Here is a 25,149-nt window from a genome sequence, read left to right on the forward strand (position 1 = left end):
TAAATAGAAATATTTGACTCAGATGCCTAAGAAAATATTCTCACATACTGTCTTGAAGGAATATAAATTGAACTGCACTTTATCTCTCCTGTTGCAATCTTTCATTTAATAACAGTTCTAACTTTTCAGCTGGAATTTCTTAGAGATTCTATGAAAATGCCATTGTTATTTGTGGTTCACACCTGAAATATGAAGCTGTTTTCGAAGGAGAATGAGATGTTTATGGTAGATAAGACTTGCTGACTAATAGTTGTTGGAAACTTTCCATTTGTCAAATTGTTATGTAGATGATCATATATTAGATCTAGCTGAGAGGAGAGCCAAAACCCGAGGAATCTGAAATAACACTTCGTTGGCAAATGGTGTGTTTTTAGGAATAAGAGCTGGTTGTGAAGAATACAGAAACATCGTATGATTTGTTCTAGTTATGTCAAATAGCAGTTGATCCAAGGGGTACAGCCCTGTAAGTCTTCATGGAGAACTCTGATTCTGCCACTTCACCTTGGGGTCTCAATGCCAGTTCAGTTCTCCATCTTCTAGACGTATTTCCCTTTCCTTCACGTCCTTTTCCCCTTATCCTCCCATTCCCTGTCTTTCCCCATACTCAAAAAGTGATTTGGGCTAGGGGTTGTGGTGGGTGATTCATGTGCCCATTCCTGCTGCTTTAACACAAAACCCAAAAGCCATGACAGTGAGAAAAATACAGCAATAACAGTGAGGTTCCAAGATTTGCATTGTGAGTAAGAAGCTATTAATAATAGTTATATTTGTTCCTTTTGTCAAAGGTGTCTTCCTTTTTGATAAGATGACATTTTGCTATTTTTAACAGGATTAAGCTTAGATATGATGCTTTTGAACATCAGATTGGCCAGTGTTTGTTCTTATATGGGCCTTTGAATCTTGATCAGTTTAAAAGTACCTGCTCCTCTCCTGTTCGATAATGGCAGAAGACTGCCTGCAGAGACTTGACCTTGGAGCTGGTATAGGAGACACACTAGTTGGTAGAGTGGTTAGAAAGCCTAAGAAGTTCAGACCCTGACACCTCCATTTCTCAGCCACCTGACTGTTAGCTAATTATTTAACCTGTTTGTGTTTCAGTTTCTTCATCTTTTATTTGGAGATATTTAATGGTGCCTGCTGAATAGGATTGTAAAGGCTTAAAAGAGCAAATACATGAGAAGCACTTAGAATAATACTTAGCATTACATTATAGGATAACAAATGTTAGTTGTCATTATGTGTCCAAAGTCAAATTATTGATGGAAATAAAATGTATACTCTGATTATACATCAGTATATTTGGAAGTCACATTCATGATTCAGAATTTTGGCAGTTACTTGTTTAGAATTATTTAACATTGAGTAAATGTATCTTCTACAGTACCTTAGATTTCAAATCTGAAAATAATATTAGTTAATATTGTTTGATAAAATGTACAGCTATCAAATCCTGGGAACCAGGACAAAGTATTTTAAGAATATTTCTTCTGCTCTTGCTATTTAAATGAGATGTAGAAATGCAAGAGTTCCCATATTTATCAGTCTTGATTCTTCCATTTTACGAAAGCTAAACTCATATGTTACTACTAGGAAGTAGGTATAGTACTTGTTTTTAATGCTGTTACCACTCCAAATGTATATAAATATTTAATAGTATATTCCTTCCTGAGTGAAAGTCTCTCAGTCGTGTCCGACTCTTTGCGACCCCATAGACTTATACAGTCCATGGAATTCTCCAGGCCAGAATACTGGAGTGGGTAGCTTTTCCCTTCTCCAGGGGATCTTCCCAACCCAGGGATCGAACCCAGGTCTCCCGCATTGCAGGTGGATTCTTTACCAGCTGAGCTATTAGGGAAGCCCAATTCCTTCCTGATATTTACATAATTAGATAACTTTTGGCAAAACCGTTTAAAATGTGCCTGTATCATTGCTTGTTCCTGTGAAAGATTTCTTCTTTGAAAAATTTGGAAGCTTCTTGTAATTCTAATAATATCAAAAGATCATACCCAGTATTTTGTTATATCATTGTTTAGTTTTAAAATTGTGTGTTGGTAGGCTGAATATCAAGTATATTTTGATTTATAATATCCTTCATGTTTAACACATACTGAATAACTTAAAATTAGTCTGAAAACAATGGTAATTAAATATAAAGACTTGTACAGGAGGGTGGCCACTGGCATTTCTAATTAACCTTGAGTTTTTCATTGAAGATGGTATCAAATTGATAGAACACTGATGTAGGAAATCCTGTACATGTAGCTCTCTCCTAACTATGAATATGGTTATTTCTGAAAAATTTTATCAAAATATCTCATTTTTCACCATTAATCATTAATATTGAATAATTACAGCATGTTCCCTAGCGTTGAAATCAGCTGAAGATGCAGAGTGGCTTTTCTTGGATGCTTAAATATTAAAAATCATTTCAACTTTCCTTTCAAACTATTGTTTTGATGGTACTTTATATTTTTGGCAACATGTAGTTTCCTTTCCTGGGATCATTCCAGATTGCCCAGAATTGTCTTCATTAAATTTATTGGAACACAGATTTTTCTAAATGACATTTTAATAATTGCTGCAAATAAGCAGAGAAGAACCAGGAGGTTGTAGTAGGGTTTTTGTGGGTTTTTTGTTTTTCTGATTGTTTGTTTTGAGGTTTTAAAATTTTGTTTTGTTTTGGCTTTTTGTTTCTTTTTTTTGGTCCAAGATTCAGATGAGAATGGTTTAATATATCCTGCCTTTTCTCCACCTAAATTGGTGAAGGACCCCCATTTCCTTGAGATACATAGAGACTAATGATATAGGATGCTTAGACTAGAAGATGTATACTTTCTAAAAGTAAAATAACTTGAAACCACAGATGGCTGTTCCCAGCTGGGATAAGTTTGTATTCTAGACCACAGAGATCTCTTATTAAAGATTTCTGAGAATGAAGATTTTAATCTTGTTGTTCAGCCATATATTTCAGATTGTATAACCTTGAGATCCAGAAATTTTCCTTTATCATTCATCACTTACTGTGTTTTCTGTGTTCGAGGTCTCCTTTTGTTACAAATCTGAAGTTTAAAAGATGCGTCAGAAAGTATAAAAATAGGAAGTGCCCACAAAATTCACATTAACAGTTGTAGAACATATTGGTCCTTGAATGCCTAAAATACAGTGCCTGAAATGGTGAGAGGAAGAAAGAAAGTGGGATAATTTAAGAATCTGACACTCTTCTTACCTTCCACAAAGCTCAAATCAGACACTTTTCTTGGATCTAAATCCTTTAGGTCTTAGGGTCTAACTGGCACTGAGCCAGATAGAGAAGAAATAGAAGATAAGGGGAATGGACAGGAAAGCAAGAACATGGATGAAAGAACAGATTATTCGTTGTGATTACTAGGTATAAGCATCTAAGGAGGTTTTGCAAAAGGTTGTATAGCTTTTGCCTTATCATCTTTGCCCCGAAAGGCTTGGTTAAGTATATCCTGAGTATTGTAAGCCTGAATAAGTAATATTTTTGATACCTTAGTACATTATATTAAGCCCTTCATATGGAACTTAATTCCCTGGTGGCTCAAGTGGTAAAGAATCTACCTGCAGTGCAGGTGACCCGGGTTCGATCCCTGGGTTGGGAATATCCCCTAGAGAAGGGAAGGGCCTGGAGAATTCCATGGACAGAGGAGGCTGATGGGCTACAGTCCATGGGGTTGTAAAGAGTCAGATACGACTGAAGAGCTAATACATGGGACTTAATTACATTTTCACATGCTGTATTTTATTTATTTTATTTTATTTATATTTAATCAGTGGAAAATTGGTTTACAATTTTGTGTTGGTTTCTGCTGTACAACAACATGAATCAGTCATAATTATATATACATCCCCTCCCTCCTGAGCCTCCCTCCCCTTCCCCCTTCCCACTCTGCTTAGGTTATCACAGAGCACCAGGCTGGGCTCCTTGTGTTATTTAGCAGCTCCCCACTAACTATCTGTTTCACACATGATAGTGTATATATGTCAATGCCACTTTCTTAATTCGTCTCACCCTCACGTTCCCCTGCTGTGCCCACAGTCTAGGTGGGCACAAACCTCTACTAGGTTCTTCAGTACCATTTTTCTAGATTCTGTGTGTGTGCATTTATGTACGACTTTTATTTTTCTCTTTTTGACTTATTTCACTCTTTATAAGAGGCTCTGGGTTCATTCACCTCACTGCAACTGACTCAGATCATTCCTTTTTATGGCTGCATAACATTTCACTATATAAATGTACCACAACTTCTTCATCCATTAGTCTGTGTCCATGGACATCTGGGTTGCATCTGTGTTCTGGCTGTTGTACATATTGCTGCAGTGAACATTGGGGTTTACGTGTCTTTTAGAATTGTGATTTTCTCAGGGTATATGCCCAGTAGTGGGATTGTTGGGTCGTATGGTAGACTTATTCCTAGTTTTTTAAGGAATCTCCATACTGTTTTCCATGATGGCCGTATCAGTTTACATTACCACCAACAGTGTAGGGGAGTTCTCTTTTTTCCACATCCTCTTCAGCATTTATTGTTTGTAGAGTTTTTGATGATGGCCATTCTGACTGGTGTGAGGTGGTACCTCATTGAAGTTTTGATTTGCATTTCTCTAGTAATGAGCGATGTTGAGCATCTTTTCATGTGTTTATTGGCCATCTGAATGTCTTCGTTGGAGAAGTTTCTGCCCATGTGTTTGGCTGGGTTGTTTGTCTTTCTGCTACTGAGCTATATGAGCTGCTTATAGATTTTGGAGGTTAGCCCTTTGTCAGTTGCTTCATTTACAATTATTTTCTCCCCTTCTGAGAGTTGTCTTTTCATCTTGTTTATAGTTTCCTTTGCTGTGCAAAAGCTTTTAAGTTTTATGAGGTCCAGTTTGTTTATTTTTGTTTTCATTTCCATTAGAAGGTGGGTCAGAGAGAATCTGGCTGGGATTTATGTCAAAGCAGGAGTGTACTGCCTGTCATATGCTATATTTTAATATGGTTTTTACACATTTTCCTGGAATGGGTTTAATTTTTAAATGATTTATGAGTGTGTATGCACTTTAAATGTGTGTAAACACTTTCACTTCATATTTCTCTAAGCATTGAATCACTATTTTTTTCCTTCTGAATATTGATGTTTTTGTTTGGCGTTACATAGGAAGATTCTGAATAATCAATATATTAATAAAACAATTCCAATTTAAGATTTAAAAAATATAGCAAGTTCTTACACCATTTGAGAGGTATATAGTAAATAAAACAAGGAGGGTAGTGGCAAGGTACAATAAACTGGTTCATGTCAGAAAAGAATTCCTTGTTTTTAGACAGATCCAGATGGCAAAAATCTTACTTCTTTCCCCAAACCAAAATTTTATACCAAATGTTTTTATTATAACAAGTTTTATTCTTATATTACATTTAAGTAAAAGGCATAAACTCTGCCCATATTCAAAATTGTCTGTGACAAAGCTGGGCTTGAAAGATGAACACATCTGGATTTGGGGAAATGTATGCAAGTATGGCTATAGGTGGCAGAAGTTTATATGTTTCCTCCTTAGGATTATATAGATAGATAGATAGATAGATATACACTTTAAACTTTAGGCTGGACATAGAAAAATATCATGGCATGTTGAATTTGTATGTGACCTAACTTGTTATGAAATAAAAATAAAAGCATATTCTACCCATAAATGCATAGTTTTCTTAAGAAAAATTCCTGTTTATAGTTTGAATATTTAAAATTTTAATACAGCATAAAAAGATGAAGACATTGATTTGTTCCTTCCTGAAATATTATAGCAGAATGTCACTGTTGTTTACTAGAAAATCACTTATCAGAGAATTCACTTTGGAGACAATGTAGTTCATTATAGCAAAATTTAATTTAATTTAATTTTGCTGTTGCTGTTCAGTCGCTAGTCGTGTCCAGGCTCCACTGTCCTTCACTATCTCCTGGAGTTTGCTCAGACTCATGTCCACTGAGTCAGTGATGCCATCTGTGCTCTAGTGCTTTAGTCGTGTTTGACTCTCTGCAATGCCATGGCTGTAGCCATGCTCCTCTGTCCGGGATTTTCCTGGCAAGAATTCTGGTGTGGGTTGCCATGTCCTCTTACAGGGCATCCTCCTGACACAGGGATCAAACCCCTGTCTCTTGTGTCTCCTGAATTACAACCAGATTTTTCGCCACTGAGCCATGGGAGAATCCCTGTGCTGTCTAACCATCTCATATCCATATTTCTATGAAAATTGGCCTTCATTTAATATGCAAATAATTATTCTTTCCACTCATATATGTTCATTCTCACATGTAGTTCTATGAAAGGTGTGTTTTTTATTCTCTGATTAAGTACTTAGTGAAGTGAGAAAAGACTAAAATTTGGCTTCCTCTAAAATGCTTAGGTTTGTTTCAAAATAATCAGCCCAGTCAAAGGGTTTGAAGGGGTTAGTTATTTGATGTCAAATAATTGTTTGATTGACTTATTACCTTGTTTTTCAGCTGCTCTTTTGACACCTTAATCTGCTTCAGTACAGAGATCATATTTTCTGAGGCCAGGAACATATTTGGTGTTAAGTGTATTTGTGAATTGATTTAGGAACAACCTTAGTGTAACTCAAGCAGTCATAACACACTCCTTAGTTACCCCAAGGAAGGTATATTTAGACTTGTTTAGTAAGCAGAGGTGGTAATGTTTAATCAAGTAAGCAAATATAAGTATGAAATAGTTTGCCTTTAAACCCACTTGGCAGTAGAAAGAGTCAAATGGAAAACTAGCTGACTACTCTTACCCTGTTTGTCTTACGCACTAGTTAAGCGGAATGCCTCTCAGACAATGATTGATTAAAGGAAAAGAAACATTTTTCTTTCCTAAAGTCGTAATGGAGACTCTGAAGTATAAGAGTACATTATGAATCAGTGATAGAATCCTTGTCCCTTGCTGTGATATTTTAGGCCTCACAGCATTTTTAAGAAGGCACAAAACGTGGAGAAATCATACATTGTGTTAGTAAGAGGAAATAGATCATGGAAGTAAAACTTATCCTGCCCTTTCCCTAAAGCTTCAAGTCAATTGAAGTGTGAGACAGAAAATGAAACTTTGAAAATCCGAAGTAAATGGATTTTATTTTCTAGATGTTTTTGTAGAGGCTCTTTTTCATTTTTCTAGTATTTCTCCTGTCCATGAACTTTACTGGGTGTGTATCCTAGGCAGAGTGCATTATAGCTCCATATTTTACAATTTAAAGATCCTTGGGAATTCCCTGGTAATCCGGTGGTTGGGATTCTGCTCTTTCACTGCTGTGGCTTTGGGTTCCATCTCTGGTGAGGGAACTAAGATAGCACGAACTGTGTGGTGCAGCCAAAAATTTTTTTCTTAATTTTATTAAAAAGAAAAAGATACTTGTCCTTAATGACAAAATGTAAGTAGGAGTCGGATAGGTGTCCTGTTCTGTTCTCTCTTACTACGTCATGCTAAGTTGCTTTAGTCCTGTCTGACTCTTTGTGACCCCTTGGACCCCTGCCAGGCTCCTTTGTCCATAAAATTCTCTAGGCAAGAATACTGGAGTGGGTTGCCATGGCAGGGGAGTCTCTTACTTTTCTTATCTTTTAAATTCAGTTTTTGTTATCCTAATACTTTGTGCAACTTTTTTTTTTTCTTTTTGGTCATTGCATTCTTAGTCCTGTGATGTTGCTTTACTTAGTATGTCAGTCCATACTTAATATGGGTGTTTCCATGTATTATTAGTCTCAGCGTTAATATCTCTTTCAAGGAGTGGTTCTCTCTTGAGAGAGTCTGGGACCATGCTTCCAGTCTCAAAGCTAGGAGAAGGGGAGATCTACCTGTCTGATTCCATCTCTGAACTCAAGGAGCCCAGAAGACAAGGGCTGTCCTATAAGGTAGTATCAGCGTTTTTGTTTGTTTGTTTGTTTTTTTGATAGAAGTTTCTACCCCAATTTCTCTTAACATCTCCTCTTATTACCCATTTAAAACTTCACAATTAGACTGCTTGCGGAGAATGCTTTTGTGCAAATGGACTTGCTTTTGGATCCTTAGGTGAGTCCTGTTTTTTGTCATCTGTAACAGCTACTGCGACAGTGGAGCTTGGACTTCTACCTTAAACCGAAAAGTCTTAGAGAGTTCACAGAACTCCTGAAGGAGTTCACAGTTTCAATGGGGGTATTCAAAGGCCCTAACAGTTTATGTTAATTCTGCATGTGCAGTTTCCTGGAGAGTGAGTCCATAGCATACAGGGGTGTCTCTGACCCTCCACAGCTGAAGAGTTGTTTATATGCCCTGTACAGAGCCAGAAAATATTCTGAAAATAGCAAAAAGATCTGAAAACTCTGGCTATAGAGAAATACTGTTTCATGAATAGAGAATACATTGAATTAGATGAGAAGAGCTGGTGTAAAGGAGCCATTGTCACAAGATCAACAAAGGTTTGTTATCCCTGTGGAATAGCTGCCTTGGAGCTAATTCCCAAGCGAGCACCCTCGGGTGGTTTTTAGAGGAATCCTCTGGGCTCTTTTGCATTGTATTGACACTGAAGCCAAGAGATGAACACTTCTCAGAATGTAGATGTGTTGTGGTATATTTCCAGGTCAGTTTGCCTTGAAAACTATGTTGCTGTCATGTTGGAGAAATAACACGTAACAGAAATGATAAATTTGGAGAATGTACCTTTAACCTGTGACCAAGACAATTAGTCATGTCACCTTCACTCACCTCAGATTCCTTTTGTGTGTATTGGGCATTCAGCAGATGTCTAGCCTCTGAGTAAAATCCAGGGACTTAAGGGAGTTTGAGATTTACTGTTTATTAGATTTATTACATATTTAGATTAACCTGTTATTTAAATTATTTCAGTAACACAGTTACTAACATTTCGGTTATTTTGGTAACAAAGTGATGAATGTTTTCATGTTAGTTTTTAAAATATAAAATTTAAGTAATTTGTATTCGAATGATTACAGGCCTCATATGCCTAGTGTACAACAGAAGTTTATAATGTTTAATTCTAAAAAAGTAACTTTGGGGAGCGGGTGGGGAAGGCTGTAGGCTATAGCAAAGTCTGCCTGGAAGAAGTATTTCTTGGAGGAGACTCTGTACCAATCATTACACTTTTTATCCATTTTTAGGGCGTTTTAAAAACTTGTAAAACAGTCTTTTTTGTGTATAAAATAATCCTTTATTCCCAAGGATGCTGGATTTTTGTCTTGCTACAGAATTATAGAAAAATAGAAAAAATGAAAGGTACAGTCTGAAAAGAATCCAAACTAAATTCAAATTGATTTTTAAAGTTACATTAAAAAGAATAACACTTCATTGTCAATTTGAAAAACCTTAAAATGTCATGTCATTACTCCCTAAACAACATATTTTAGAAATAGAAACCAAACAATAGATTTCAGTCATTGTAATGTAACATCCTCTCAGGCAAGCCTGATACAGTGCTAGTTGCTAAACCAGAGCAGAAAGGCACTGAAGCAGGTCACTTGCAATATTCACTGGCAGGTGAGGAGTTTGTTATGATACTTGCTTTCCAACTTTTTGTTTTCAAACTTGAAATCTAAATCTGCAAAGACATTCTTGCTTGATCAAACATTCTTTTGCCTTGCTTTGGAAATGTCTAATTGTATAAACCAATGCTGTCAGGAGTTTGTAATTCTAAACTTTGAACCATTAGATAGGCTGTTGTCCTCAGTTGACTAGCTGTTTATCTTACAGATTTGACTCTTTACTGGACATGTCCTCTTTGAACTTATTTAGATAATTATTATCTACTGTTTAGGCCTGAAAAGAAAATCAAATAACAATGGTGTAATATTCAGGATTATTTATACTTCATGTAAAGCAAGAGGGGTTGTACATCTCTGGTAGAAATCTCAGAAAGAGAACTCTATTTGGTAACAATATGGAGTTTTGAGATGTGATCTGCATTTGTGTTGCAATTTGGAAGACCAACAGCTTAAGGTTTTTTAAAAATGAATTGTAGTAAATTTATATATACATGCTTTTTTTCCCCCAAGAATGTATCTCCTTCTTGTATTTAGACCTTTCTTAGATTAAGTTCTTTAAAAGATGTTGTTGCCTTAAATAAGTTAAGACATCCTCTAGTTCCCTTTGAGGGCAGAGAGAATGCCCATAGGGGAGGAAGAAAGGAATTGAGAGGGCTAGTACTCTCATGTATTTTTCTCTTTTTCTTTTTTAAATTTTCTTGGCTGAACCTCATGGCATGTGGGATCTAGCTCCCTGACCAGGATTTGAAACGCCAGGTCTTAAGCATTGGACCTCCAGGGAAGTCCTTCTCATGTACTTTTTAATGCTTTAGTTCAGGTCTTTCATAATTAAAATACCCTCCTCTTTCTTAACAACTACTCTTTCATCTTAATTATACTCAATTAAAATCTTCATCAGTTTCCATGGTATTAAATCATACTAATTCTGGATAATCAATGGTAAACAGTATTAATGCATTAATTAAATAGTCTATTCAATGTCTTTTCCACATAAAGATCATTCTACCCTCAACTAATGAAGGAATATATATTATACTTCAAATTTTTCATCAGTCATAGGATGATTTCATTTTATTTATAATGAATCAAGTCACATCATGATAGACTGATCCTTTGGAAAAAAGACAAATTTTAAATGGCACTTGCTTTTTAGAGTGATATTGAAATGCATACATCTGGGAACTGCATGATAGAATTTCTACAAAACATTAATATTTATCTTGTGGGTCACCACCTGAAGACTAATAGCACTATGTCCTGAATTCTTGTCATGGACTATGTTAGTAAAACAGTAATAAAAGTGATAGAGTAGTTCACTATTTTATATCCTGTGGCTGGTTATGGTCATCTGGCTGGAGTCTAACCCATATTAATCCCCTGAGTAAACAGTCAGGAACATTCAATGATGTACTTAAAATACTTTTTAACATGTGGTATTTAGAGTGTTTAGAATGTCAAAGGATCCTTTGTAATGATCTTCCCCTTGAGTAGTTCAAAAGATATTTTTAAAGTTATGTTTCAAAGAGCACAGTGTTTGAAGACTTTCAGAAAATATAAATCTAGTAGAGTACTTGTCGGGAGGCGGGGCGGGGAAGCTCCGTTCTTGGGGGGGAGAAAAATCATCCTGCACACTAAAATGATATATTAGTCAAATAACCTATGAAAAACTCAGGAAAACAGAGTATGTGTTCATTTTTGCTTAAGAAAAAGAACTTTTATTTTTTCACAAACAAGAGAATGCATTTGGTGCTCCCTTAGGGAGCTACATTCTTCTCTATAATTGTGTTTTTCACATTTTATGTTCAAATGGAAATAACTGAAGAGAAAGCATAACATGTTCATTTTTTTTTCATAGAACATATTAAATCCTGTTTCTATGGCAACAACTTTTAATTGGCAAATCCCATTCTGTCAGTACTCTCAAGCTTATTTTTCTAGGGTACATTGAATTGTTAAAAGTGCTTCACAAAGTAAAAGTTAGATTTGGCATTGTTCTTTGGCATTGAAGATGCTCATGGTCAAGATTTATTTTATTAAATGATTTAGCTATAATATATGTGAGCTTCCCTGGTGGCTCAGTGGTAAAGAATCTGTCTGCCATGCAGGAAACACGGGTTCAAGCCCTGGGTCGGGAAGATTTCCTGGAGAAGGAAATGACAACCCACTCTAGTATTCTTGCCTGGAACATCCCATGGACAGAGGAGTCTGGCGGGCTACAGTCCATAGGGTTGCAGAGAGTTGGACATGACTTAGTGACTAAATAGCAGCAACAATACTTGCATAATAGGTTGCTGTAGAGATAATAACATTTATCTCAGCACTCCGTTGTGTGTCAAAAAACCTGCCAAGGATTGATACAGACACACAGGCTTACAAACTAAGACTAGCAACTTGAGTTATTTCACATGGCTGAAGTAGTCAGCTATCTTACCTGACTGAACAAACAAAGTTTGAAAAAAAATATTTAAATCCTTTTGGGCTAGTTTCAAACTTTTAAAACTGTGTATCTGTGGTTCCTTATGGCCTTGACTTTAATAGTATGGAGTAGATTGATTTATTAGAAACAAACATAGTTTGCAGCTTGCTTCTCATAAATTTTGTCTCTCGAATCAATGTGGTACAGAATTTTGAACCAGGTATTTGCTAAGTTGGATTCGACTACTGCAGTGTTATAAAAATAGATTAAGTAAACAGACACAGCAGGCCAATGCAGCTTGGATTTTGAACTCTTCCGAGACCCAGTATAACTTGAATAGTTGATAGGTCTAGAGAGAAAGAAATATGAATCCCTAACGTAATTTTAATATTATATGATAAAGGAAGAACTATTTTATTGCAAAGGATCAGGTGCTGTATCTATTATAATTATTTCAGGGAGATTTATCCAAAAGCTTCAATTTTTAAAGCTATTCTAGTCTGCTGTGTATTTTTTTCTGGCTTTGCTATTTTTATATCACTGCAGTAGCATAACCCTGCACCAAGCTCAAGACGCCAGTGCAGTTGGTGTTGACTGTGAAAACTGTTATTAAACGAAAGCTAGCAAAAGCAAATCCTTGGAAAGAGAACTTGTCTACACTGAAGACTCATAATATTAAATTTGTCTTCTAAATATTAAAATTTGTAAAGAGTAAATGATACTGTGTATCTCCTCCTTCAAAGCTGTGACTTCATATAGTTAAGAACTAAAATATGTTTAGTCATTCTTTTTAATTATTCTCCACTATTGCAGATTTTCTGTGAAAGTGTTCCTTTCTCGTGTACGATCTTTGTCTCTTTAATTTGTTCTTATTGCATTTTTGGTTAACAAATGACTTTGTTCTTTTCTTCAGAAGTCTCAGAAAGCATTTATGTCTGAATGGTTCAACCTTATCTTGTTAAAGTGCCAGTCTGCCCTTCTTATCTCCGTATGTTCCCTGAGCGTTATGATTCTCGTAATGTAATGTAAATTACATTTATATAGGAAACAAATTAGGAATGTTTGCTATCTGTCTTTATGTATAGTCAGTTCAGTTCAGTCACTCAGTTGTGTCCGAACTGCAGCACGCCAGGCCTCCCTGTCCATCACCAACTCCCAGAGTCCACCCAAACTCAAGTCCATTGAGTCAGTGATGCCATCCAACCATCTCATCCTCTGTTGTCCCCTTCTCCTCCTGCCATTAATCTTTCCCAGCATCAGGGTCTTTTCAAATGAGTCAGCTCTTCACATCAGGTGGCCAAAGTATTGGAGTTTTAGCTTCAACATCATTCCTTCCAATGAACACCCAGGACTGATCTCCTTTAGAATGGACTGGTTGGATCTCCTTGTAGTCCAAGAGACTCTCAAGAGTCTTCTTCAACACCACAGTTCAAAAGCATCAATCCTTCGGCGCTCAGCTTTCTTTATAGTCCAACTCCCACATCCATATATGACCACTAGAAAACCCGTAGCCTTGACTAGACGGACCTTTGTTGACAAAGTAACGTCTCTGCTCTTTACTGTGCTGTCTAGGTTGGTCACAACTTTCCTTCCAAGGAGTAAGCGTCTTTTAATTTCATGGCTGCAGTCACCTTCTGCAGTGATTTTGGAGCCCAGAAAAATAAAGTCAGCCACCATTTCCACTGTTTCCCTATCTATTTCCCATGAAGTGATGGGACCGGATGCCATGATCTTTGTTTTCCGAATGTTGAGCTTTAAGCCAACTTTTTCACTCTCCGCTTTCACTTTCATCAAGAGGCTTTTTAGTTCCTCTTCACTTTCTGCCATAAGGGTGGTGTCATCTGCATATCTGAGGTTATTGATATTTCTCCCGGCAATCTTGATTCCAGCTTGTGCTTCTTCCAGCCCAGCGTTTCTCATGATGTACTCTGCATATAAATTAAATAAGCAGGGTGACAATATGTGTGTAAATATACACATACATGCTTTGTGGATAGATTTGACTGTATCACATTTGTCTCTAGTAACCTAAGAAAAGGGTATTATTAATTTATATAAAGAGTGATAAATCAGCTACCAAGGCCATTCCATAAACAGAAAAATAGATATTAGGTGGCCTACAGTTCCCTGTATGATGCCAAGTTCTTTGAACCACGTGCCTTGAACACTGTTTTATGGGCCAACTGGATTTCAGTAGACCCTATATATTCTTACAGTGTTTAAGTATTTGGGAATAGTCCCAAAGATTGATGACATGTAATTGTTGGTGTTCATGCTTGGGAGGAACTGTAAGTCACTGTGCCCTAAGTGGGCTTGGTGCCTCAGCAGGAGAGGATACCCAATCGGCTACCCACCTCAGTATGTCCCTGTTGACTTCACATACAGAGTGGTTCTGATGAAGTGGGGCATTTGTATGTTTGGGGACTTACAGTGGTCTAGAGGACACAGTTGTGCTTTGAAGTATCAAAGGTCTTTTCTTATCAGGGATGTACAAATAGAATTTTTAAAGTGGAAGAAATCTAACAAAGATTAGTTATCATTTTCAGATCTTCAGCTCTTTTAATTCCAAAAGTCCCAGTCTCATAATTAAATGAAGGAATATTCTTCTGTTGCCTTTCAATTCCTATACTAAGAGCATCTGTCTTGGTCACGAGTGCTTCTGATTTGCAGTTCAGTTCTTATGTCTGCCTACTTGCAGCCAGTCCAGGGTTTATGACTTTGAAGATACATAACTAGATACTCTATGGGAAATGGTAGGACAGAGGAGACACAGAATCTTCTGGGAAAACGCCAATGATTCTGGTTCTAGGACCTACCAGTTGAAAGTTAGAGCTGGAATTCCTGGGTCGGGAAGATCCCCTGGAGAAGGAAATGGCTACCTACTCCAATGTTTTTGCCTGGAGAATTCCATGGACAGAGGAGGCTGGCGGGCTAACAGTCCCTGTGGTCACAAAGAGTTGGACACAACTAAACGACTAACACTTTTGTTGTTGTTTAGAGACTAATTTACTTTTATTCAATCCTTCCAAGTTCACTTGAAGTATTTCATAGATCTTGAAAGGGATTTTAATCTCCATATATGCTGTTTTGTATATGTGGATATGGGTCTCCCTGGATATACACATACCCATATATATATATGTGAGTGTGTGTGTGTGTATATATATATCTCTTCACTTCTCTTATATGTATCTCTCTTTCTAGACACACTCAAACACACAAATGTTAATCAGTTTGAGATCACGTTTTTGGAAATAAAATGCCATACCTTCTTTCTTGTAGTGGAGAAGTACCCCCAAGTAGCAGGAACATGAATACTGGGATACTTGATTTGGGAAGGTATGTCTATAGGACACAGACAAGAATGCTCTTGTCCTGCAGTCTGGAGAGGCAGAGCACTTTGTAGAATGGCTCTCCTTAACAAAACAATGAACTGAGGCCCACTCCCACTTTGAAACACTGTCTGTCTCCTTTATCATTTTTAAAGGAACTTCACCATATAATATTATAGATAAAGGTGATCTTTCTTAGAGAAATTTAAACCTTTCCTAGAATGGATAATGACAGCCCCAAGTTTGAAGTGTGAAGTCTTCACAGCTAGGAGGAGATGTGTTATGTAACTGCTTCAGCTACCCTTCACAGATTTCTGACATTGCCCTTCACATTCCTGACTGTCCCACATTTCCATTTTTTCTTCCAGTTTCTTATACCTGTACACCTTCCTTCTTCTGACCTTATCATTAGGATTTGCAAACTTGGTTCATACAACTTGCCTGAAAATCACATGGGGAAGCCAAATGCCTCTTACAACTCCAGAAGACTTTTGGGGGAGGAAAGCTGACCATATTCGGGGGCTTAATTTTGTATATTTCCTTATCCTTGGTGCGTCTACCTTCTGCCTGCAATGGTTTTGTTTGCACAGCATTTTGCTAAACATATGCCAGGCATTATTGCAGTGCTGCTTCCTATACCAAACACCTTGGCATAATTCAAGATGAAAAACAGAATGTATGTGAGAGATGAAAAAATCAGATTTGATTACTGAAGTGCTGACATCCAAATTGGTAGCAGTGAGAAGTAACACATTTGCCTCAGGCATGCCTATCTGTGTGTCTCTCCCCCTCCTACTCCAAGTCACAGGGAAGCCCATTTAAACATTCTTAGGAATGCTTTCCAATTTTACTTTGGTGGGAAAGGCTGAGTTTTCAAGGAATTCGGAATAAAGTATTGGCATTCTCTTAAGCTTCTGTCATTTGAATGAATCGCAAACTATTTTTGAGTTTCTTCTATTGAACATGGGTTATAAGTATAGGAAACATCATTAAGTCTTGTCATTTTGGAAAGGGAAATTTATATTATGGAGAGGCAGTTGAGATTTATAACTAGCAAGTACTGGCATAAAGACTTCTTTTTTCTTCATATGATGCAACATAAACAGAGATATCAACAAGAGGTTCCTAAAGATAGGCCTTAAATTTTTAAAATACTTGAATGATACTGTATTCATATGAATATGTAATTCACTTCTTATTGCTCCGTAATGCTTCTGTTAAAAATTTCAGAGCATCTTTCTGAGAGCTAAAATTGATAAGAGACCCAATGCAGTGGTGTTAATGGGGACAGAGTTCAACAAATTGAGCCTTTTGTACATATTTACATTTCGTGTGCTATTTCAAAACTCCAAAAATGAATGGAATGCTTTTGAAAATTGGCATACTTCTCCTACTTCTGCCTCTTTGAATAAACAACTGCCCCAGAATTTCTGTTTTTGTTAAGTAGCAACAAGAAATAAAAAACATTTGAAGTGTTAATCTTTAATTTTTGAATAATATATCTTTTTTTAGTATTTCTTCTTAACTGATTCCCTTCTATTTGGGGCACAGTTATATAATAGCCTTAATTGGGTGAGCTGTCATCTCAGGGTGGGAAAAATACACATGAAGAAAGAACATACATTATAAAAGTAGCCTTTCAGAATACTTCAGTGCTCTGCAATACAGTCACGTTCTTCTGAAAGGGAGCTACTCTCACTTTTTTGCGATAAAGTAAGGGAAACTTCTTAAAAGATGCAAAAATATTCCTGAAATTCGTCTGAGTAGAAAATCCCAAAGCCCCCTTTTTTCTGTTTTTAACAGGAAACACGCCTTCACAGATGGTCTTTTGAATTTTCTAGCATGTTAATGTGGTATATAATTTATTTCCTTAGGTCCTAAGTTCTAGACTGGTCCTGTCTTATCTCTTTAATGATACCTCCCTCCTAAAAGGAATTTGCATCACTTGCTTAGATGCTGCAAGAAGATAATATAACTCCTCTATATAAACATTCCTGTCCTTCCCACCTAACACTTACTCGGCCATCTCCCCGTCTTAGGTCATCGCTCCCTCAAATCCCTTTTCCACTTGTGCCTGCGTACCTCTGAGGTCTGAGAAGGGAGCAACATGCATTCCCGCTAGAATTCACATAGAAGGTGCTTATGGCCCTTGCGTGGCTTTTAAATCTGTTACGCAGCTTAGAATCACAAATTATTTTGTGGCTACAATCTTATCTATCCTAGAGGAGTTTTTGATATCCAGAACTGATTCCAGATTCCAGAGTGCTGTTCTGTTGCCCGTTTCCTTTTTTATTTTTTTCAAATTATAGTTGATATACACTGCTTCTGGTATATAGCAGAGTGATTCAGTTTTATATATATATATACACACATACATATATATGTATATATATATGTATTCTTTTTCTATAATTTACCATTATAGATTATTGCAAGATATTGAATATAGTTCCCTGTGTTGTAACAGGAAGATCTTGTTGTTTATTTCATTTATAGTAGTGTGTATCTGTTAATCCCAAGTTTCTGATTTAGTCCTTCACCCCTCCTTGTTTGGTAACCATGTTTGTTTTCTACATCTGCGAGTCTGTTTCATAAAGAAGTTCATTTGTATCACTTATTTTAGACTCCACATAGAAGTGATATCATATGTTATTTTTCTTTGACTTTACGTAGTATGATCATCTCTAGGTCCATCCTTGTTGCTGCAAACAGCATTATCTCATTCTTTTTTATGGCCAAGTAATATTGCATTGTTTATGCATCATGTGTATTCACACGTCTTCTTTATCCATTCATCTCTTATTGGACATTCAGGTTGTGTGTCAGTATCCACAGCAGTGCTGCTTACAATGACCGAAACATAATACGGAGGCAACTCACCGTACTTTTAATGGGCATAGTAGTTGTAAGCCCTTTCATTTTCTGAGATTCTAACTGCCACAGAATGGTGGCAGTGAGCTAGAAGTCTCTGGAATCCTAGTGAACTAGTAGGTAAGAAAGCCACTGATGACTTACCTTCTCAAGAGAATGAATGGGGAGGTAGAGCATGAATCCTATCAGGGTTGAGAGAATGTCCTTCAACCCTTTTAGCCCAACTTTATATCTCTCTTAAGGATGCTTGCCTTGAAATTAGCTTCCACTCATTTCTCCTCCATCCAATTCTTTTTACTAATTAGAATTACATTTTGTCTTTCTTCTATCCTGTGTCATCCGGTATGATAGGTTAATAGACACCCAATGTGTATTTATTAATACTATAAAAATAGTATATTAGCAAAATTGTGGATATAGTTTCCTTTCCAATGTATGTGCAGTCATTGGCACAGTGAATTTGAATATTAAATATAGCTCTTTTCTTAAAAGAGTCATTTCTTAGCCTTTATGGGTATTATCCCTTATAATAGGAGGTATGAAATTATTTTAAATAATTTTTCTAAGAATTTCAATGGAAAATGGTGTCTAATTTATAGAGCTTTTCTAACAGTTATTGAGAGTAACCAATTTAGCGTGAATCTATTTTTAACACTGACATTCAGTTCATCCTACATGTGTTTAGAAGATGAACCTACAGCTTTTAAAAACCAAGATTATCAGCTAGATTTTCTTCATAATTTTCTCCAAAGTGAGAACCACTGAGACCTTTGTAGTGGTAACACAAATACTTTGGAGCAAAATTGAGCTTTTCCCAAAGGTCAACAGAAACAGCTTTGTTTATGATTTGCAAAATGTCATATTAATTTGTGTGAAATCCATAGTGTAACTAAATACATACTGTGGTGACAGTTAGAAGAAATCTGTTTATACTTACATCCAGTGAAAAGAGTCCTCTAAAGATTGTTTTTTTCACTGCTTCATTTTAAATACCACTGACTATTTAAATTGGAACTTGATATTGTCTTAGTTCTAAACATAGCTGGCCAAATATGTTTATATAGTACATATGAATCAGGCAGATGAGTCTCTGTTGCTTTAATTGTTCTGTGACTTTGTACAACTTATTTAATATCACAGGATCTCTGAATCCTCATCAGCATGAAATAGGTGGAGGTGAAGATTCCAGTACTCCCATCATAGAATTGTGGGGAGGACTATGGGAGATCTAGTCTTTCCTTTATTCAGCACTCTGACTCACTCCAGGCTCAGGGAAGCAAGGCCCTGCCCTCATGGATCTTGTATCCCTAGCGTTGTTTGTCAGTGAGTAAGGAAACACATAAATAAGCAACAGGATTGCAGGTATGACTAGTGCTGTGAAGAGAATAAACAGATGGAGCCTGGCTCTGGGAGGGCTTTAGTTGAGTTGGTTATGCCCACTGCCCTGTTTGTAAGAGCATAGACAATAAATGGCAAACTTTCTTCCCTTCATCATTCATTAAATTTCCTTACCTGGTATTTAACTCTTACGTTCATTATTTGTAAAAAAAAAAAAAAAAAAAAGTGGATAAGTCATAGTTTTTATTTTGTGAGAAATGTTTTATTTTCATAAATCTAAGGCTGCAAAGCAGACTTCTTATTTCTTCAGGGTTAATAGAGTGACTTGGTACAGTTTCATTTCTTCATAGGGTAATATAAATTATTTTGAACTCGACTATCAAATAATAGTCTTGATGATCATTTAAGCCCAGTTTCTATTCTTCGCCACTTTGGTCTGCACTGTCTTTCACATCGGAGAAGGCAATGGCACCCCAGTACTCTTGTACCCTAACCCCACTCCAGTACTCTTGCCTGGAAAATCCCATGGAAGGAAGAGCCTGGTGGGCTGCAGTCCGTGGGGTCGCGGAGAGTCGGACAAGACTCAGCAACTTCACTTTCCCTTTTCACTTTCATGCATTGGAGAAGGAAATGGCAACCCACTCCAGTGTTCTTGCCTGGAGAATCCCAGGGATGGCGGAGCCTGGTGGGCTGCCGTCCATGGGGTCACACACAGTTGGACACGACTGACGCGACTTAGCAGCAGCAGCAGCAGTCTTTCACATTTGTGTCCTAACTTGATGTTCTAGCCTACTTGAACAGTTTAGTGCAAATGTTTTGTCTTGTGTTGTCACAAACCATGTACCCAGCAGTCACCACTTGGACTTAATGAGTGCAGTCTTTCTATATCCTTATGACATAGGCCATTTTCACTATGCAGGGTCTTCCTGAAATTCAGGCGGGTCTCAGCAAAGGTACTTGGTGGATGGGTTATCTTGGCTTTTTTGTAGATTTCTTAACCAGGCTTCCACTTAACTTTGTTAAGTTACTTCCACTTAACTTTGTTATTTCCACTTAACTTTGCCTTAACTCTCTCACTTTACCTCTCCTGAACAAAGCCTTCAATACCAGCCAGGTTAGTTTATCTACTGTTTTTTTTTTTTTTTTTTAATCTACTGTCTTTATAATGGCCTGAAGTTCCCATTTGGGTGGCATTGCTTGCTGCTGTTTTACTTAGCAGAACCTCGTGGCTTTTTGGATTCCTGAGAAGCCAAGTCTGCTATAAAGGACATAATCCTTAGACTTGGTAGCAGACCTGGATTTACATTTTATTTGCTCTTTCTGTGATCTTGGGCAAGTCATGAAACTTTGGTGGACTTTAATTTCCACATCAGACTAATGGAATTAATGCCCGCTACTCCTGGGGTCATTGTGAGTTGATTGAACTGCTCCCAAAAAGTGGTTCGCTCCTGATCTTTTTTTTCCTTTGCACTTGGTCCCCCTTGGTATAACAGGACACTTCATAGTATTCATTATTTGTTTTCTGACACCTACTTTGTATTATGATCTATAGTTGGTCCCACTCCACCTTTTCTTTTCTTTTTTGATAGGCAAGGAGATAAAAGAAAGATGTAGGTTAAAGTTCTCAGAAAGAAAGTTTGGGGATTACCTGCTTATTTTAATGAACGATGAACCATCTGTACATTTGTGTGAGCAGTTAAATTAAGAAATGCTTTTACATAGTGGACCCATAACAATTAAATGTTAACGAAAAACACAGAAGGTATAACATAATTTTGACTATTACTGGAAATAACAAGAAGAAATAACAGAAAGTAAAGCTGTAATAAGTCGTGGTTGGCAAGACTGTTCAAAATGAATGATGTCATCTGAAAGTTTCTTCACTTCAGAAAATCTTGGACATAAGAACCTTGACATTCTGAGCAATGCTCAGACTCATGATTGATAACATGTTTTAGGCATAAACAGTAAGGCTACTGATAACTTGTAAACTTTTGCTTGAATCTATTTAAAGTATTTCTTGGTCCTTACATAGTTCTCTATTTAATCTTCCCTAAAATAAACTCATTGACTAATACATTGTAAATCTTTTCCTGCTGTGTGTTCCACGTGCTCTGGTAACATCATTGACTCACTTTTGTAGAGTCTGGGGCACCTGTCCCCCACCCCACATAAGCCAATATGCTTTAGCAAAACTCTGGCAGCTTATAACATAGAGTACTGATTTTAGAAGGAGTTACTTTTTGTTTGTGTAATCAGTCCATTTGATTATCAGCTGCTTTTTGTTTTTTTTTTGCTATTCTAACAACTGTTAAAACAGTTGTGGGAAAAACCCACATTTTTTGTTTCAGTTTATTAGTAATCCCATGAGCAGTGAATGCCTCAAAATCTTTGCCAAGCTAGGCTATTGGGCCTACCAGGTGTTGCAGTGGTAAAGAATCCACCTGCCAATGCGGGAGACATGGATTCGATCCCTGGATTGGGAAGATCCCCTGGAGAAAGAAATGGCATCCCACTCAGTATTATTGCCTGGAGAATTCCATGGACAGAGGAGCCTGGTAAGCTACAGTCCATGGGGTTGCAAAGAGTAGGACACAGCTGAGTGACTGAGCATACCTAACTTCTTGACACTTATTTTCCAATCTGAGTAATTCTGATTTCGATTATTATTTACTCTTTTCTGATGTGACTGTAGTATGGAGTCTAGTTTCTATCTGGGAATGAAGGAAGCCATGAAATAAAGTAATGGCCTAATGACTGAATCTGAAATTTGCTACTAAGTAGCAAGAAATTGGAAAATAATCATGCCTAATGTGGCAGCTAATCAATAAATACATTTTCAAAACATTAATAGATTTTGAAAAAGCACTGTTCTAGGTGTGTTTTAGAATTTAGACATACGCTTAACATATATGTATGTATATTACATGTCCAGTATATGTGTGTGTATAGATATATGTATCATGCATATATTGGGTTTCCCAGGCAGTTCAGTGGTAAAGAATCCACATGCCAATGTAGGAGACGTGGGTTCAATCCCTGCTGCTGCTACTGCTGCTAAGTCGCTTCAGTCGTGTCCGACTCTGTGCTACCCTATATACGGCAGCCCACCAGGCTCCCCCGTCCCTGGGATTCTCCAGGCAAGAACACTGGAGTGGGTTGCCATTTCCTTCTCCAATGCATGAAAGTGAAAGTGAAGTCACTCAGTCGTGTCCGACTCTTAGCGACCCCATGGACTGCAGCCCACCAGGCTCCTCCATCCATGGGATTTTCCAGGCAAGAGTACTGGAGTGGGGTGCCATTGCCTTCTCCGGGGTTCAGTCCCTAGGTCAGGAAAATCCCCTGGATTAGGAAATGGCAACCTGTTCCAGCATTCTTGCCTAGAAAATCCCATGAACAGAGAAGGCTGGTGGGCTACAGTCCATGGGGTCTCAAAAGAGTCAAACATGATGGAGCAATTAAGCACACATGTATATTATTTAATATATATTCTACTTCATGATACTCCTGTATTTCTTTGCTCATTCAGTGAGTTAATACCTATTATGAGCCTATCACTATCCTAGGTGTTCTTGTTTTGGGAGTACAGCTGAAAAATAGACAGTTGTGGTTTCTACCCTCATTCCTGGTCTAGTGAAAGATAAGGGCAACTGCCAAGCAATAATGATAAAGTGTAATGAATGCTCTGGAGCCAACTGAAAGAGCATTAAATAAAGACTTGAAGTTTAAAGAACTTCCTGGAGGTGGTGACATTTAACTGGAGTCTAACTGACTAGAAATCAGCCAGGCCAAACAGAAAAGATGAGGGGAGGGTGAAGTATTTGAATAACTGGATCTATGTGGACAAGGTAGCATCTTGCCCAAGGGACTGAATGCAGTTTAGTTTGATATGGCTGGGAGAAAGAGGAGGAGGGAGAGAGAATGAGTGTGCATTAGGATGGTATGGGGTGGGGGACTGTGGAAAAGATGGGATGATGATCTGGAGAATGGGTAGGTCTGTGTTAGCTCTTGTCTGGACTATTAAAATAATTACTTAATTTGGTCTTCTTTCCCTAGGCTCTCAGCCATATCAGGCCCCCTTAGCTCCTGTCTGATGAATTCATGAAACACAGTTTTGCCAACGTCATCCTTGGTCCCCTTCAGAGACTCTCTCTAGCCTGTAGGAGGAAGTAGACAATCTTTAACTCAGTTTTTAAAAGGGTCCCCAAGCTGGACTCACTTTGCAAACTTTATTTCCCGTGACTCTTATTACAGATTTATTACTTGTTACTGATGCTTCAATTGTGCTATTCCCTCTACCTGAATATCTTTTCTAACTTGTCATGTATAAAATTCTCTCTCTTGTTCAAAGCTATTATCTGACTTTTCTAAGTGGAATCTTTCTCGTTTTCCTTGAAATTGTAAGAACTCTTCATCTGAATGCCTGTTACGATGCTTTTTGTCTTCTTTCTGTATATTCGCACTTTTTATGTGCCTGCTTTATTTCCCTGAGTAGACTGTGTGTCTGATTCATTTTCTGTCTCCTGTGCCCTGCAGCACTCAGTACATGAGTGGTTTCACCAAGTAGATAAATGGTGGATCGATAAATAAATTAGTTTTTCTAGAAGATATTAAGGCTTGGTATGAAGCATATTTTAGGCAAGGCCACTTATTTTACTTTTTTGCCTCATCCATTCATTTCCTATCTTCTAGCTTATTTTTCAGGTTAGATAGGAGACAATGAATCAGTTGTTCCATTGTGCTTTCTCTTTTGCCTGCACGTATGCCCAAGATGATATGCCCAAGGGAACACGAGGCAGTGGCTCTTTTTGTGTCTGCCCTTGCCCTGAACACCCTTTCTCCCACTGTCTAGGAAAGGAGCTGTGAGGAGACAGTGTAGGAACACAAGTATCAGTTAACAGGCAGATAACATTAGCTGTTGTCTTGGAGTCGTTGGCAAACACTGTTTTTAAAAGACCTGTGGAAAGGGTTGTGATGGATGTGTAAATGAGAATGTGTATTAGTAGATAGAGGTTCACCAATGGTCCTCAGAGTAGCAGCCATTAGAACCGTCTGAGAGCTTTCCTGGGACCCAGCCAAAATCAATTAAATCAGAATTTCTGGGGATGGAGGCTGGGTATAGGAATTTTTAATTTGTCATGATTAAGGGCTTTCCAGATGTTGCTAGTGGTAAAGAACCTGCCTGCCAATTCAGGAGACATAGAGATGAAGGTTAGATCTCTAGGTTGAGAAGATCTCCTGGAGGAGGGCATGGCAACCAACTCCAGTATTCTTGTCTGGAGAGCCCCACGGACAGGGGAGCCTGGCGGACTGTGGTCCACAGTGTCATAAAGAGTCAAATACGACTGAAGCTACCTAGCACGCATGCACACCATGATTAAGGACCACTGGCTTAAAACTTAAACAGTGGTGTCTCAGTAGTGTGGTGATTTGGACACCAAAATGTCCTTCTTGTCTCCTAAATTGCTTATTCATTCTGCAAACGTACTGAAAATGATTAGATTTCAGCCTGTCTTTAACAACTTCTTAATCTCGAGGGATAGACAGACTTGTAAAAATTACCTGTGATACAATTTGACAGGTGCTGAATTCACCACTGTGAGTTTATCCTACCTGACAAGAAAGTGGTGAGGAGGAAGGAAGGGAAAAGGAAAGAGAAAACGTCCACGGAAAG

At 37.5% G+C, this 25,149-nt stretch overlaps 1 protein-coding gene across 17 annotated transcripts in view; it reads left to right on the forward strand.

Moving 5' to 3' along the window:
* MBNL1 (muscleblind-like splicing regulator 1) overlaps positions 1–25,149 on the forward strand; it is a 220,794-nt gene that overhangs the window by 139,156 nt on the left and 56,489 nt on the right. The window contains exon 1 of one of the 17 annotated variants that reach the window (XM_010835401.1): positions 6,097–7,895. The exons of the other annotated variants lie outside the window; for them this stretch is intronic. Within the exon in view, the coding sequence (XP_010833703.1) occupies positions 7,800–7,895 (96 nt within the window). The 5' untranslated portion in view covers positions 6,097–7,799. Of the gene's footprint in view, positions 1–6,096; positions 7,896–25,149 lie in introns of those variants that run through there. 17 annotated transcript variants of the gene reach the window in all.

This window comes from Bison bison, unplaced genomic scaffold (assembly GCF_000754665.1).
Source record: "Bison bison bison isolate TAMUID 2011002044 unplaced genomic scaffold, Bison_UMD1.0 scf7180017864042, whole genome shotgun sequence".
Taxonomy (NCBI): Eukaryota; Metazoa; Chordata; class Mammalia; order Artiodactyla; family Bovidae; genus Bison; species Bison bison.